At 41.0% G+C, this 17139-nt stretch overlaps 1 protein-coding gene across 4 annotated transcripts in view; it reads right to left on the bottom strand.

The window, feature by feature from the left end:
* Positions 1-13234, bottom strand: part of lsp1a (lymphocyte specific protein 1 a) — a 215809-nt gene extending 202575 nt beyond the window's left edge. Inside the window, exon 1 of one of the 4 annotated variants that reach the window (XM_052029179.1) lies at positions 12949-13234. In XM_052029179.1, coding sequence (XP_051885139.1) covers positions 12949-13019 — 71 coding nt within the window. In that variant the 5' untranslated portion in view covers positions 13020-13234. The remainder of the gene's footprint in view (positions 1-12948) is intronic. The other 3 variants (XM_052029175.1, XM_052029176.1, XM_052029180.1) reach the window with 3 other exon arrangements.
* Between the last annotated feature and the right edge of the window lie 3905 nt (positions 13235-17139).

Raw genomic sequence — 17139 nt, 5'->3', positions numbered from 1 at the left:
ACTGTTCTTTCATCACTTTTTTCTGGATGTGATGGAAGGTGTTGTCTCCTCCTTGTTTGGCCTTTTAGCTCTCTCCAACTTAGAGAGTCCTCCATGGTAACAACCTGGACAACCAAAGAATACTGCTGAGTCTGTTACTCTGGGGTAGGGAGAGCTGTAAATCCAAACAACGAGAGGGGAAGACAGAAGCTTCCATCACATTCAACAGCAGGCGGTGAGGGAGACCTTAGGATGCAAGTGGTCAGCCAACATCTGGAGCAGCCACCGCCAGCCCTGGCAGCACCTGCACTCACTAACCCAGCCAGTGAGCTGCTGCACCAATCACAGCCCCTGACAGGCAGCCTCTGCACATCGCCTCGGTGTTCAGTGTACACCCAGCCGTGTGGTGCTGAGATCATTGTTTCATGGCTGTGGGAGCTTCAGGTTCCCAGCACAATCACACACAGCCCGAGTGGCTGCCTTTATTAATTTACAGGAGGGATGTACCAGTGAGTGTTTGGACTCCAGGACCAAGAATCAGTGCTCTCTGTGTTAGTGCCGAGCAGTGTACCAGTGTACATACATATAGTTTTCTGCATATTTACCTAATTAGTACAACTAATTGGCAAATATAAAAATACCAGAAAATTTACTAGTGTACTATTCCAGTTACAGGATGTACAAATTCTACAATGCACACTGCTAAGAGTCCTGCCATTAACCTTGTATTCTGCCTTCAAATTCGACCTTCCAAGGTGTATCACTTCATACTTTTCTGGATTGAACTCCATCTGCCACTTCTCAGCCCCAACTCTGCATCCTATCAATGTCCTGTTGGAATCTACAGCAACCTTCTACACTATCCACAACACCACCAACCTTTGTGGCATCAGTAACAATCCCACGTCCTCATCCAAGTCATTTATAAAAATCACAAACAGCAGGGGTCCCAGAACAGGTCCTGAGGAACACCACTGGTCACCAACCTACACATCATTTCCTATGTTGCAACAGTACCTAAACTTCAAAAGTACTGCTCATTTCCTCAAAGTCACAATGGGATGTCCTGAACTGCTGGTCCTTCTTGCTTCACTGCCGGAGCTGTGGCTGCCTGCAAGCCTCCCCCCTTGGTTTGTAGCAGAAGGGTTGTGAGAAACCGCAGGATGACTCATTGTTCATATCCTGTGGAGGGCAAAGGGTGAGGCTGGAGGTGTGGTTGGGATTGGTGTTGGTAAGGTGAGAAGTTGGCATTTTCGCAGAACATTCTTCCAGCGAGCCAGCAGAGGTCAGGCCTTACTGAGTGAAAGCCTGACTACTGTTGCACAGCAGATCACACAGGCAAACCTACATCCTGTGTCACCCCTCAGTCCTCCCTGTCAACACTATAGAAGCAGGAGTAGGTCACTCTGCCCTGCCAATCAATCTGATCATGGCTGATCTACCCCAGGCCTCACCTCCTCTTCTGTGCCAGATCGCCATAGCCCTCAATCCCCCAATCTCTCAAAAATTTGCCCACCTCTGCTTTAAATACTTGTAACGATCCAGCTTCCACAACTCTCTGGGGCAGAAAGTTCCAGAGATTCACCACCTTCTGCAAGATGAAATTTCTATGTACCTCGGTTTTAAACGACCAGCCCCCTTACCTTGAAACTTTGTTCCCTCGTTAAAAATTCTTCCACTAGTGAAAACATCTTGACATCTATCCTGTCATGCCCCTTTAGGATGTTATATATTTCAATAAGATCACCCTTCAGTCTTCTAAGCTCCATGGAGCTCAATGAGAGAACAGTATATTAGGACTGAACAACAGAGCAATAGGATTGAAGCTGGTCAACAAACAGTGGGACCATTAGATCGCATGATTACAGGATAAAGGTAACAGACAGTAGTATTATCTGTACAAAACCCAGATTTCCTGTTTATAGCCACTATCAGTGGAAGAACAACATTCAAGATTTCCTGGAGATTAGAATTAACCTTAACCATCTTCAGCATAGCTCAATGTTACACCTTCCTAAAAATATCTATATTTCATTCACATCTTTAGTCTTTGTTTGTTCTGTTTTCCTGTCACATGACCAACCTCAGATGGAAGATGAGTGCCCAATCTGCAAGCTGTCCTCTATTGAGCTTTTGCCAATCCCCATTTGAAGTACTGCATCCAGTTTGGGCAGTATCTCTCTAAAAAGTAACAACTGACCCAGAAATAATTAATATTTTGTAGTTGAGTGTTGTATAAAAAATCTGTCAATGGTGTATGACTTTCTAAAGTGTGCTTTGCTGCTCATTTCAAATTCACAGCCAAAATCTGTACGGTTTCCTCTTTTGACAGCCATAAGTGGTTTGGTCTGCTTTGTTACGTCTTTTTCTGGTAGCAGTGAGCCTTTAGTCTGCACCAATTGGCTCTAATGAACGTCAGTAGAATTTGTTATTTCAGAAACCTTTCACCAGAGTCGCACACAGTTTTCAAGTTGTGGTCCATCTAAATAAAAGTTTGGTATCTATGGCAACTGCACAGAATGTACAATCTGGAAGCAATATTAGATTATGGAACTTCCTCTTCCTCCTTTATTGAATTTGGCTGCCAGATCAAAGTGGGAGCACCTTACATCTGTTTGCTGTTCCATTCATCAGATGTTTGTGACAGGGAGTGCACGGCCAATTTTGCAATGGATTCAGGGCACACAGGGACAAGAGAAACTATGCTGTCATGACGCATATCCTGCTGGAGGAGCAGCTGGTGCCACAGTACTCTAAAAACAGAATACTAAAGATATTGGAGATCCAAAATAAAACTGAGAGCATTGAAAATTCTTAACAGGTTTGACAGCATCTGTGGAGAGAAAAGCAGGTTTAATGTTCCAGGTCTACAGAAATCTTAACTGTTTCTCTCTCCACAGATGCTGCCTGACCTGCTTCCATAGTACATTGAGACAGACTTAATCTTAATTTGCCTCTTCCTTGAACTATTCTACCAAAAATATTGACATTACCGATCTTCAGAGAATTGAATATTCCCAGCACACGATTAATCACATGCCCACGGGCTAACTAAGGGTTACCACTTTCTTTCATAGAGGCTGGAGGTAAAAAAACTGACTGGCAAAATGATATAATGGCTCATTCCATGGCCCTTTGCTCCAAGGAAGGAAGTGAGGTGAAGAGTTAAGGTTATAGCTCTTTTAGAGTAACCATCTGACTATGGCTGCCCATTATCTCACTTCCTTCTCTGGATCATAGAATTATCCATGTAACATTCAGCATCAGTTACAGCAGTGGATCCAACTGATAGCGGGTGAGTAAATTGGCAGAACATGGGCATGAATTTTTAATCCTCAGCTGTGGTATCCTGACCAGGGTGGAGTAGGAGGTAATATTCAGTTTGAGTAAAGGGATAAACTGAGGATGATGACTGTTACATACTCACCCAATCTTCCTCATCACTCACACAAATTTTTATTTTGATAGTTTCCAAAATGTATTACATGATAATTTTCATCCTTACAACAATATTGCCTGTTGTCTATTCCAGCTCTCAGAGCAATCCCATCCAAACCACCCTCCAAATCACTTTCCTGTAACTTACTGTCTCTCACAGGTCCATCCGCTGCCCTCTTGGTCTCCTACCTTCCACCTGCACTAGGGGTAATTTACAATAGCCAATTACTCTACCAACTGGCACATCTTTGGGATGTGGGAGGAAACAGGAGCACCCGTGGGAAACCCACATGGTCACAAGGAGAATGTACAAACGCCACTCAGAGGGTATCGGAGGTCAAGAGTGGATCCAGATCACTGGAGCTCTGAGGCAGCAGCACTACCTACTGCACCACTGTAGGTTGGAAAATCTAACCACCTGTTACAAGGCTAATATCTCAGAGTGCGGATGCTACCCAATGTCAGGAATTCTCTCTTCTTTGGCTCAGTCAAGCCCGAATGAAGTGAGACACAGCTACCTCTGGAGTGTAGGATATAGGATGCATGAATAGGATCCAAGACAGGGGCACAGCTTGGGCCTGTGTTGAAAATGGGCCGGTTTATTTTCACAACATTGCTGATGGGCTTCCATATCCAAATATAAATTGATTCACCTATCTCATTAAAAAAAACTTCATGCAGAAGAGTGGGGCCCAATTGCAGTGTCACCAACCACCCATCACCCCTTACAAAAATCAATAAACATGTTTAGGATGCTAGCATGTACATCTGTTTGAAGTGCTGCTCAAAAAGTGGCCAGTTTTAAATTTCTGTTCTTGCATGAACACAGTACATTTTAAGTACTATTGCTCTCACTCCCTTCAACATCTTCTGTAAAATGTCTGCTTCACCATTGTTTAACTTTCTATTTATTTCTTCTCCTCCCCTGCCACATGAAGATACAAAGAACTGAAAGAGGAACTTCATGGGTGCATCACTAAGTTCTTCAACAGTTTAACAAAAGATGTTGCAAGAATTTAGGCCAATTATTTGGGCAAGTTGAATTTTTGTACCCCATGGCATTTGGCCTCTATACATGAAAATGAATTTAGGCAAAAATGCTAATTCATACACAGCAATGACATTGTGAAGCTGTGTCTATCCTAATCCACTCTTTCACCTAACAGTAATTTTCACTTGTTTTTGACAAGTAGCCTCCTGTGAACTTGGACAAAGAACATCTTTATTCTTCCTCTCAATGGGGCAGGTAAAATGGGAGCAACAGAGGGCAGGGGTTAGATAGTATTGGCCACAGGATGATCCTTAGCCTGCATCCTGCATTCCTCCCAAGAGCAAGTATGCTGGAAAAAGCTTGTGAAATCACTGAAGCACTGACTGTCTAACACTTGGACACTACGTGGTTTAGGAAAGTAAAAGATAAAACCTACCCAAAAACGAAGAAACTTTACACTTTAAGAAAATAAATCCTATGTGATTGCCAGAAACAAATCATTTCAGGTGCCTGTATTCAGGCTGAAGTCTACAATAGTTCAGCAGAACACCACACACTAAGTTTATTTCATATTCAATTTTTAAAAATGATATAGTTTTATTGTAAGTGAGCTAAGGAATGCCAAATGTGCTGTGTTCAGCATGGAAGCGTCCAAATGGTTATTGCAAGTTTTAAATATTGGCAAACTGACTTTGCTAGTGTTTTCATAAAACTAATTTTGCAGTAATAAAATGTTCTTTGAGGCAGATACAAATGTGAATCTGATGTGGCATGGGACTGCCTACTCAAGATGGTCCCAAAACAGTTTGCCGGATTGAAAATTCAAAAAAAAATATGTCAGAGTTTCTGAGTTACATCGGATATTTTGCACCAGCCCTTTGTCAAAGTCACTTCTCACTGTTGCAGAATGCAGGGAACAAAAGAGAAGCAAATGATCACTATCAGACTAGAAAACGAATTCCGAAGAACCACAGTTCATTAAGAAGACTGTTCAAAAATTCCATTTGATTCTTCTTTCAAGAGAATATTTAGATTCATTGGTTTCCAATTTACTGTAATTTCTGGCAAAAAATCTTTAACTTCCCATCAGTCCCTCCCTTCCCCCTTCCCCACATCACAATTAACTACAGCTCTTCAAATATTTCCACAACGACTGGAGATGGAGTTTCAGGCTGCCTCATCTGTTAGCTGCCACAGTGTTTGATCAGAAACTGATGGGTTCACTCCTCTCAGCTAGTCTTTACTCATCTCAGTCTGATGTAGTTGGGATCAGTTTCAGCTCAATTTTTGGAAAAAACTATAATGATCAGGTGGCACTTCAGGAGAATTAAACATTTTTAAAAATTTTTCACTCTGATAGTAACTACCTCTTTTGTTCACCAATTACTGGTCACACTGCAATGGAAGGATACAGGACAAGCAAAGGTCAAAGACCTCACAAGAAGACGGTTAGAGATATCAGAAGACAGAAAATAGTGCAGAATGTTGGTGGTGTGCAACTGATAGGAGTTTGCAGAGTAAGCAGTTGCTTTGGAAATAGACATGAAGTGCTAATCTGATGCAAGCACTGTCAAAAGGAGCCATGTCATTAAAACCAATGCACTCTATATAGTACACACTTAAAACGTGGTAGTTAGCCACAGGATGTTCTCTCCACCACAATCCATGCTCATTCATATGCAGGTTTGACGTTGAGCTGGACTTTTGTTGGTCATGGAGAGATTTAAACCTTGGCTAACGGCAAGTAGTCATTACAGTATCCTTCAGACACAGTGTGGGCTGTAGATATGCTGTCTTGGTGGCTCTGTCACAGAATTGCTCTATTTCCAAAGCAACTGCTTACTCTGCAAACTCCTATCAGTTGCACACCACCAACATTCTGCACTATTTTCCAAATTATGGGGCTTGCATTTCACACTGGAATTTGGAAGCATTTCACCATAATGCCAAATCAAAGACGTTAAAGAAATCAATAATTTTCCCTTTTACTATTATATAAAAGGAAATTGTTCTTTCTTCCACAATAATCTCACGTAGCATTTTGGAATGGACTGTTTCTGGTTAATACAATAAATAAATCTATCTAGAATTATGCAGAGTACTCACAATCATCTTTGAAGCAAGTCGTGGCATTCTGCAATGAATTTGCTGCAGAGCACTACTGCATCAGCACTCAAATTGTTTTCACCAATAAGGAGCAGAAAGGATTGTTGTTAGTATTGTACCATTCAATCTTAGTGTTGAAGGACTACTTTTATGATCTGTGAAGTTTATCATGCACCTCCCCAGTTTAATAAACCCAGCAAAAGTATTAAGAACTCCTCATATCACACTTACAGGTTGACCTTAATATTTAGCAGTGCTACCAAGTGTTGAGCGTGTTTTTTGTATACTGCACAGATCAACACAATGATTGCATGGGTAACAACTGGTGAAGGTGAACTCCATGCACTTCTCCTCCATGTAACATAGTCTCTCTGATTTTGCAATATAATACATAATCTATCATCTATAGGTTTTGAAAAAGAATGATGAAAAATATGAGGAACACTTCCTTTTCAAAGTTTGGTGGTCAAAGTAGATTAGATATACTGAGGAAGATGATGATGATGAAGAAAATAATCATGCTAGATTATATTCTATTGCATAAAGATCTTTTCATTCTGACCTTTAAGAAAGATTTTTGTGTTTTCCAACACAACTCATTGCAGAGTTCATCCGATGATCCGGTTACAGTCACTGTCTTCAGGACTGCACTCAATAGAGGGTTACAGAAACACGTCAATGTATCAGTGGGAGCATGGTTAACTCATAGAGTCATCGAAAGATGCAGCACAGAAACAGACTCTTTGGTCCACTGAGTCCACGTTGATTGTTAACCATTCATTTACACCAATCCTACACTCTCATCAATTCTGCCCAGATTCTACCACTCACCTACATACTAGAGGCAATTTACAGCAGCCACCTAACCTACCAATGCTCAAGGGATGTGGGAGGAAATTGGTTGTGAGAAATCTCACATTTTTCATATTTTATCTATGAATTCAGATATAGATATTCATCCAGAATTCATAGATAACATTTGGAAAACTGTCCTAAATCTCACGACCAGTTTCTTCCCGCATCCCAAAGACGTGCGCAAGTGAGTAGAAGAATCTGGGGAGATTGATCAGAATTGACCACATATGCATCTCTGCTCATGTCTAGTCCTTTCATTTAAGAATATTGACCTCTACTGCTATTTCATTCAGAGGTCCATTTTTCTTAAGATAGAGAATGCTTTGGCATTTCTAATGTATTATATTCTGGAATTTATGGTGACAAATAAAAACATAAAAATAAGTGAATGTCTCTTATACGAATAAATTAGGTAGAGCTGCAACTTTATTCGTGACATTGTATGGACAGTGATCAGAGATCCTTTTCTGATCTACTGTGCTACTCCTCCATCTCTTCCCTCTGGATTTCCAATGCAGTGACTTCTGATCAGATCAGGCTAACTGTAATACCCATTCACATGTATTTGACGTGCTAAAATAGACTGGGAGATCAGTGGTAGAGGAAAGCTAAAGAGCGGATTGCATTAGGGAGTGGAGTTCAAAGAAGCCAAGGAAGAGAAGAGACCTGATAGTGACAGAAACTGAATGAAGATCATCAGTAGTGGCTGAAAAAGTGGTGCTTAAGCAGAATGAACACAAATGGGATGGCTTCTTTCATAAATTAAGAAGTCTGTCCAGATGTTAAAGAATATTTTTATGCTGAGGCAATCAGCAACTGTTTGAATAGGAAAATGTTCAATGGCAACATTGGAGGCATTACCCAGCAGTTAGCAAGCTCAGATCAAGCTGTGTTCCTCTTTGCTGTAATGGCATTATTTACTCTTTCACTTTGTGAATGAAAGATTTTTATAGGCAATGGCAACCTGGTTTTAAATGATTTTATGAAAATGAGCTGACTTCCTTTACAGTGTATGCATTGCAACACTTACAATGGTTTACTCTATGAGAAAGACATTATAGAATTTCTGACATCATCTCCAATTCCTCATCACAAGCCCAAGGACCTCAAATTATTCACAACCTTTTTAAAAAAAGACTGAGTTATGCTATTTTTAGAACCAGTGAGTTCTGACGGAAAGCACAAACATATCGATATTTTTTTCACGAGCATTTGCCAAGTTACTGTAAATTCTTCTCACAATCTGCCTCTTAAGATTAGTCTAAATAAACAGCAACCCACAGGACTTTGTCCTGACAGACTAATGAGCTTCAGCTGTTGTCTGGCTCTTAAACTTCCTATTCCGCAGACCTACTCTTTCAAGTTTCAGTGAACCAGTTTGCAGTGCAACACTTCACAGCAGCTTGTAGCCCTGCAAGAAGATATTAACTTTGCAAGGATTTGGCACTCGGGGCCCCCTATCTAGAAGATTGAAACAAACCATTTAACATCCTCTATTTGAATATGGTCTGAATGCTAATAAGAAGTCTCATCTGTCTAAAGGAATTAAAAGGAATAGGTAGGAGAATACTTACAGAAAGGTGCTTACGGAATGGAAGGAGTTATTCAGTATTATCTGGGCTCCCCCTGCCAGTATTAGTGTACTATGTTGTTGGTATCAATTGGAGTGTGGAGACAGTCACTTAGGTTACAATGAGAAGCATCTGTTTATTAAGAGTTCTTTTAATAACTTGCAGCCAATAACTTCCACCACTGGTCAGCTGGAGGGTGAAGTTGTGGATACTGAATGGGTACTTTCTCCTGTAGCCTTCTTTCTCCTCCTACTCCTCTTGTAGTTAACCAGCACAATGCACTCTAGTTGTACTGAGACTGTTCTAAGACAGATGTAGGTTACACTCTGAAGTTCCAATTTATGTTGGCGAGGATAGCAATGACCATTGCCCCGATAGTGATATCATTAGGTACACATCATATGCCGGAGAAGCATTAGGCATGGTAATGTGGAAATCACACAGGAGTGCCCTTCCCATTTGCTGATAAAAGTACAGTAATCATGAGTGCAATCTTCTCCAGATTTAATTGATTTTTGCATGATTTGCACTTAAAAAGTGTGCTATCTGATCCAATTTGCCTCTTTGCACATGCTATCAATTTGTTTTACAAATTAAAGACCACCATTTTCAAGAAAAAGGAAAGCCAACCTTCTAGTAATATCATTCTAATTTTTTTGCACCCTTTGCAGTGCCTCTATATCCTTTCCAAAATATGGTGTTCATAAATTATCCAGTGATTCAAAAACTGATCTTAGTGCAAACTCACTGTCCACTAGTTCTTTGAGGAGGTGACTAGATAGATTGATGAGGGTAGGGCAGTAGATGTGGTCTACATGGATTTTAGTAAGGCATTTGACAAGGTTCCACATGGTAGGCTTCTTCAGAAGGTCAGAGGGCATGGGATCCAGGGAGGCTTGGCCATGTGGATTCAGAATTGGCTTGTCTGTAGAAAGCAGAGGATTGTGGTGGAGGGAGTGAATTCAGATTGGAGGGCTGTGACTAGTGGTGTCCCACAAGGATCGGTTCTGGGACCTCTGCTTCTCGTGATTTTTATTAATGACTTGGATGAGGGACTAGAAGGGTGGGTTGGCAAGTTTGCAGACGACACAAAGGTTGGTGGTGTTGTGGATAGTGTAGAGGATTGTCGAAGATTGCAGAGGGACATTGATGGGATGCAGAGCTGGGCTGAGAAGTGGCAGATGGAGTTCAATCCGAAGAAGTGTGAGGTGGTACACTTTGGAAGGACAAACTCCAAGGCAGAGTACAAGGTTAATGGCAGGATTCTGGGTAGTGTGGAGGAGCAGAGGGATCTTGGGGTTCATATCCACAGATCACTGAAAGCTGCCTCACAGGAGGATAGGGTAGTTAAGAAAGCTTATGGGATGTTAGCTTTCATAAGTCGAGGGATCGAGTTTAAGAGCCGTGAGGTAATGATGCAGCTCTATAAAACTCTGGTTAGACCACACTTAGAGTACTGTGTCCAGTTCTGGTCGCCTCATTATAGGAAGGATGTGGAAGTGTTGGAAAGGGTGCAGAGGAGATTTACCAGGATGCTGCCTGGTCTAAAGAGTATGCATTATGAGGAGAGACTAAGGGAGCTAGGGCTTTACTCTTTGGAGAGAAGGAGAAGGAGAGGAGACATGATAGAGGTGTACAAAATATTAGGGGGAATAGATAGAGTGGACAGTCAGTGCCTCTTTCCCAGGGCACCAATGTTCAATACAAGAGGGCATGGCTTTAAAGTAATGGGTGGGAAGTTCAAGGGAGATATCAGAGGAAGGATTTTTTTACCCAGGGAGTGGTTGGGGCATGGAATGCGCTGCCTGGGGTGGTGGTGGAGGCAGGTACATTGGTCAAAATCAAGAGATTACTAGATAAGCATATGGTGGAATTTAAAATGGAGGGATATGTGGGAGGAAGGGGTTAGATAGTCTTATGCAAGGTTTAAAGGTCGGCACAACATTGTGGGCCGAAGGGCCTGTATTGTGCTGTATTGTTCTATGTTCTGTGTTCCACATTCTGCTGCACTGAACACTCACTACTACTACCAGCCAGCAATCTATTCATTAATTTGAAGTTGTCGAGAAAAACCCTGCAATGTCAATAATGTAATTTTGACAACTGAAGACAGTTTATTGTAGTTTCATAGCATGCGCTTTTGCATCATAGAAGGAGGCAATAATTCCATCAAGTCTATGCCATTGGGCTCATCAATCCCATCAATCCCATTCCCCATTGTAACCTTCTCTGTAACCTGTTCTCTCTCAATTGCCCAATAATTCCCCTGATTCTCCCACTATCCAACAACATTAGGGGTAATTCACAGAAGCAAGTTATCCTACCAACCAACATGTGTTTGGAATGTGGGAGGAAACCAGAGCATCTGTGGTCACATGCGAACTCTGCTCGGACAGCACCAGAGGTCAGACAACTGTGCTACCTGTATCATCACTCCACTGCCTATTCTCTTTCATTAAATTTAACTTTCCATTTTAGGAAGCTCAGAGGGTTTTGTTTATGGATATTTCAGTCAGATCATCAAATGTTGAATTGCTTTTAAAACCACACTCAATAGCTCAGTGGGTAAATTATTTTCCAACATTTTTCGTCTATCGACACAGCCATATGATTTCCCCTTACTACATCAAGTTGGAAGCTGATTAAAAAGGTGGTGGCAAATAGAATATTAGGGATTGGTGGAGGTCTGAGGGGCCCTGGAGTACATTGCAAGGCATTTAAATCCAGTTATGTTGGCAGGAGGACAAGGGGATGGGGGCAGAGGGTTGTGGTGGTAGAGATGGGAAGGGGTAGATGAGGAAACTACTAAGAACGTGAATGGAATTCAACAATTTACCTTAAGGAAGAACAACATTTCACTGAAGGTTCTTCACAGCTAAATACTGGGCAGCAGGCCAGCTAGAGAATGACTTTTTCAGTAATGCAGGAGCAGACCTTTGCCCTCTGGTTAAGACCTATATCTGCAATCAAGGTTCACTTCACTCATCGACTGAGCACGCATGTTAAAACGTTGCAGAATTGACATCTATGCACTATAAATTGCAGCAGCCCATTGTGCACATATGAAATATCTAATCACATTTAGCAATAGCTTCTGATAAAACCCCATGATATACTGCTTAAGCACAATAACATTTCTATGTCTTGTCTCCATGTGTTGCTTCCTCCTGTGACTCCATAAAGATCAAAACTCTCCCAGCTGGGAATCCAGCTGGGAAAGGGGAAATAGTTAGTGTACAAATGATAGCAGTTGGACACCACAATCATCCCAGAAACTGTACAACTACTTCTGAGTTTATCACACGGAGGAAATGATGCTGTTTGTGAGCCAATCATCATTACTGAGCACGAATGGTTGTAAAGAGAAAATTCACACCCTGAGGTGAGAAGGGGCTGAGAAAGACAGAGATAAAAACAAAGTAATTGGGTCCTCACAAGTCTACAGAAGGACATGGACCTTCACCTGGGTTTCTCTACTTCAACAGAATGTACCAAAAGGGCTTAAATACGTAACAAATTTTATGTTCTTGTTTCCAAAGTAAGAGCAATTCACAGCTGGATCAGCCAACATCCATAACATACCACCAGTCATCAGCAGTCATAAGAGACATTTACAAGTTCAGGAAATTAGCCTACAACATTATAAGAAAAGGTAAATTCAAACTATTTCTACAAACATTACCACTGTGCATAAATATCTTTGGATTTTATGATCCATTCTTTGGTTGTAACTATCAATAGTCCAGAGTTGAAGGTACCAATGGCTAGTCTGTATTTTCCATTTGACAAAACTCCAGTGTTTTAGGTTCAGTTAAAACAATCAGTTAGTTTAATGAGTAACTTTCTGCTTTGACTTTATAGCAATCTCAATGATAATGAAATGGGGTCTGCAGTTGCTGTAAGCTACTAATGCTTTAACTCCATCGCACTGTAGCTTTCTGCAACGTGCACAAGCTGCTCTGCAGAGAGCAGAGGCAAGACTGCAATCAAAACATGAACAAATCGTACCTCTCTGCTTGACGCCAAAGCTCTTCACGTTTCTGTCTCCGCATTTCACGTCGGTGTTCCAAGTCATCCATCCTGCCTTGCCTTTCCTTTGTTTCCCCTTTCCTTTGGAAAGCAAAAGCTCAAGGTTTTTTGCTTGCTGAGTGTTCAGCTGAGCCTTAGCTGGTGATTATTCTTCCTGTAATGTTAGAAAGTAAAACCCCACCAAACAGGAAGCCAGTCACAGAGAAATCGAGCTGGAATGCCTTTCTCTCATTCCAGCTGTGCCAAAGAAGGAGGCCTTCAGGCAGGGGCACACTGGCATCCGGCTCCCCTCACCTCTTATATCTTGCCCAAAATGAAACAAATTCTGACGTCTTTGAGACTAGTGGTTTCTCCAAACATTCATATATAAAATGTCGGCAAACTCTTAACTCTTTGAGTGCTTTGGTAATTTCCTACTCCAGAATAAGTAGTTCCTTTGCTATTTCTCACTGTAAGACAGAGAGTAAGCTGTTTTTTAATGTTGCAGCTACTTTATCACACAGTGAGCAATATTATTCTATTGGAATAATGAAGCTGTATTTTAGGTGTTCTCTTCCTTGCAGAGTATTATATTTAATTCTAACAACCCCAAGGGTCAATAAACGTAGAGTTTGAACCATCTTCTCTATTTTTATTTTACTAACATTTACAGATATTATAGATGCACATTGATTGCAAGATTTTCTTTATATACTAATGGATTTATGATTATTTATGTAGTAACACAACCTAATACGTAGTTCAAGGTGAGTCACAGCGATGCCACTATTAACCATCTGTTCTGTTGCAGAAGAGGGTAAGATGGTTACATCCGCACCACAGGATTTGGAAATAAACTTGCAATACATCATGCCATGGATGACAAATTGGTTTCTGGTAAATAAGTAGGCCTAGAAATCTATCATGTAGCAGAATATTTATTTGTGATACAATCACAGGATTAGATAGGCCATGCAGAACAGAAACAGGTCTTTTGGATGAGCAGTCAATGCCGGCATTTGTGCTCCATATGAGCTTCCTCCTGTCTTTCTTCTATTTCTGTCTATTTCCTTTTTCTTTACATGGTTGTCCAGCCTCCCCTTCAAAGTACTTATACTATTTGTTTCAAGCACTCCCTGTAGAAACAAGTTCCATATTCTCATCCCTCTTACGGTAAGTAAGTTTCTTTTGAATTGGATATGGTGGCTATTCCCCTATAATGATGACCTCTCGTTATGGTCATCCCCACAAGTGGAAACATTCTCTCTGTATCCATTCTATCAGATACCTTTCACATTACCCCCTCACTTTTTTGAATCACAAGACAGAAGAGACATATTTTGTTCACCATTTCATGATATGTTTACCCTCACATTTCTGGTATAATTGCTGTAAATCTTCTCTGCAACCTCACCAGTGCCTCCAACTCATTTTCTAACAGGGCAACCAGAACTGTATGCAGTACTCTACAGATCACCAACCTGAAACATTTTCAGTTTCTCTCCCTCCAGATGCCGGCTGACCTGTTGAGTATCTCCATAAATTTCTGTTCTTAGTGCAATGCTCCACGTGTGGTCTAACAGCAGTCCAAATGCAGGCCTCACAAACACATGAAGAATGCTTCATCACAAATTACTAAGGACCTGCCCAACCTCCAAGATGTAGAGCCCAGAACCAGATATGACTTCAGGTAGGTTCACTTTAAATTAAACGTATATCCTTTGTTCCAGTTTGCCTATGTCCCTTCACCAACACCTCATCAAACCCTCTTTGTCCCAAACCTCCCCAGTCAATACACCAACCTCCACCCCCTTGCATTTCTCCCTGGCTCCCTCTCTTCACCAATCCCCCAAATGCACCACCTGTGACCCACAAATCTCAACTCAACCCTTCCTGTTTTCTTCTACTTGCTTCATCTTTGGGTCCATTAAGTGTGCAAGGACTTATTGATTGCCCACAATGTCTTAACTTCAAGCAATTTGAAATTTTGCAGTAGCAGGATAACAAGATATGTCTTGGTCTGAACGGCATCACTGGTTTAACCTGGTTTCCCAACAGAAAATGCATTCTAAACCCTTATCTTATTTTGAGTTAAACATAACAGAAAAGTTCCATAACACATACTTGAATGGTTCCAGTATCTGGTGACTAAAACCACTGCCCATTATTTTAATGAACACACTTAGAGAAAAATTCAAGTTACGTTATTAAGTGTGTTTCACTTTAGCTAATCTCAGCTGGGGTGACACTAAGGCTTGTACAACATCCCATTGCTTCTTGAATAGAGAATGAAAAATCATCAGGTGTCCACCACCAAATGCTCGCCACAAAGTCCTGCTGGAAAGTGAATATCACTAGGCATTGGATTGGAGCGAGATTATGTTTTGGTGAGACATTCGTTGTTTAAGTAAATTTCTGACTTTCAAAAGTCCAGGGTCAGATGTAATAAAGAGCAACAAACAAATATTTGAGCATTTGAGAGCACATCAATACCAGGGTCAATGCTTTCTTGATATCTTTGGTGGAAGGCAGAAGAGTGTGTTAGAGCTCTAACCTGCTGTAGGGTACAACATAACAGCAATGCTCCCTTTGTTTGGAGTCCCAGGCCCTGAAATCTGTGGCATGACGAACCTCACCATAAGGGCTAGGATTTGCCAACTCCAACCAGCAAAAGTGGTCCTGAAGAAGTATTCAGAATCAGAGGTTCATGACCTGCATGGCTTTGTCGGGTGGAGGGGGTGATGAATCCCTTCCCCACATAAGAAACTTGGAAATGAGTTTGAAAATAACTTTTTTTAGTTATCAGATGCTGAGGCCAAATTCCAAGTTGTGATACTCATATGGGACCCACTGCCGTCAAATGGTTAGCCTGCATGGTTAGACCTTTCTGTGTTGAGTCCATGCCAACTCCTGACAAGACTCCACAGGAATTATCAGCTGTCTGTGAAGATGAAGGCTTGCACAATATGGAGCAAACTGAACAAAAAGAAGGTATTTTCTCAACATAAGTGGCATGAGTAGTAATGATTGGTACCACTTTAAGAATCATATCATGTGACCAACTGCTTTTCCCCTTGTGGTAAAAATATTTTCACATTGAATTTGTTAGATGCTCCTTGATTCTGTGGAGTGAGTACACAGTAGAGAAATGCTACTTGGCTTTCTGTAAGTTCTTTCATAAATAAAACACCTTTGTTTTTTCAGCTTAAGTAACTAGTAGTCTTTCAGTATCCTAGCAAGTGAATGAGACAAGATACACAGTGGAGAGCACAACATTCACTAATTACTTTTCTAATCAGTTATCAAGAACAGTCAACTGTGGAAACAATTTAAAGAAATCATCTTGCTTTTCTATTGAAGAGATATGTTGCGGTCCTTTTGGTTAAGTGGTTTGGCTGTACGTAAACAGCTGCAGAATTCATACTCCCACAAAGACCATGGTATTTATTTCCCATGTGCTTATGGGAAGACTTATTTCCCAGGCAACCTGGAGAGGAAAGAGGGAGGAGGACACCACTACTTTACATCGTCTTGAGTTTTCTACACTTGATACAAAGACGATGATAATAGTGAGAGACAAGTGGTGGAAGTGTGGGAAGGACCACTCGTGGAACATCCCACTCAGAAATGAAGTGTGTCCATTTTGAAGAATGACCATAAGGTGTTAATACCTGTTGTTGCTTTCAGTCACAAACACAATTCCCTTCAATAAAGTTGTTAATTAGTAATTATATGCCTCCATTTAGTGGAAATCTTTAATCGTCAGTTGAAGCTACAATTACTGGAACATTTTAACACCTCACCTTTACTGCACTTTAGTTACTGCAATAGTCAAAACGCGCTCCAGAGGATACAAAGGAGAAAATTACAATTATGATCCATCCCAAAAAGGTTGAACAGACATATGCCCAGAGATTGGATTAGATAGCATTGGCTAATTCAGCAAACTGCACCTGGATATCCCACCAAATGGATTTTATAAAGGATAAAGAGAAAGAAAAAGATGATGATTCCAGGAGAGAGAGGGCAAAAGTGGGAGAGCGAGTATAGGAAGAGAAATATGTGCCAAATGGGGAATAGCGAAGGATTTTACATATACATAAAAAGCTGAACAAAAAGAATGGGTAAGGCCAATTAGAGATGGAAAAGCAAATTATCTCATGGAAGAGAGTGAAGTGAGACAGATACTAA

The sequence above is a fragment of the Pristis pectinata genome, chromosome 14, assembly GCF_009764475.1.
Source record: "Pristis pectinata isolate sPriPec2 chromosome 14, sPriPec2.1.pri, whole genome shotgun sequence".
Lineage (NCBI taxonomy): Eukaryota > Metazoa > Chordata > Chondrichthyes > Rhinopristiformes > Pristidae > Pristis > Pristis pectinata.
This window is presented reverse-complemented; position numbering and strand designations above follow the sequence as displayed.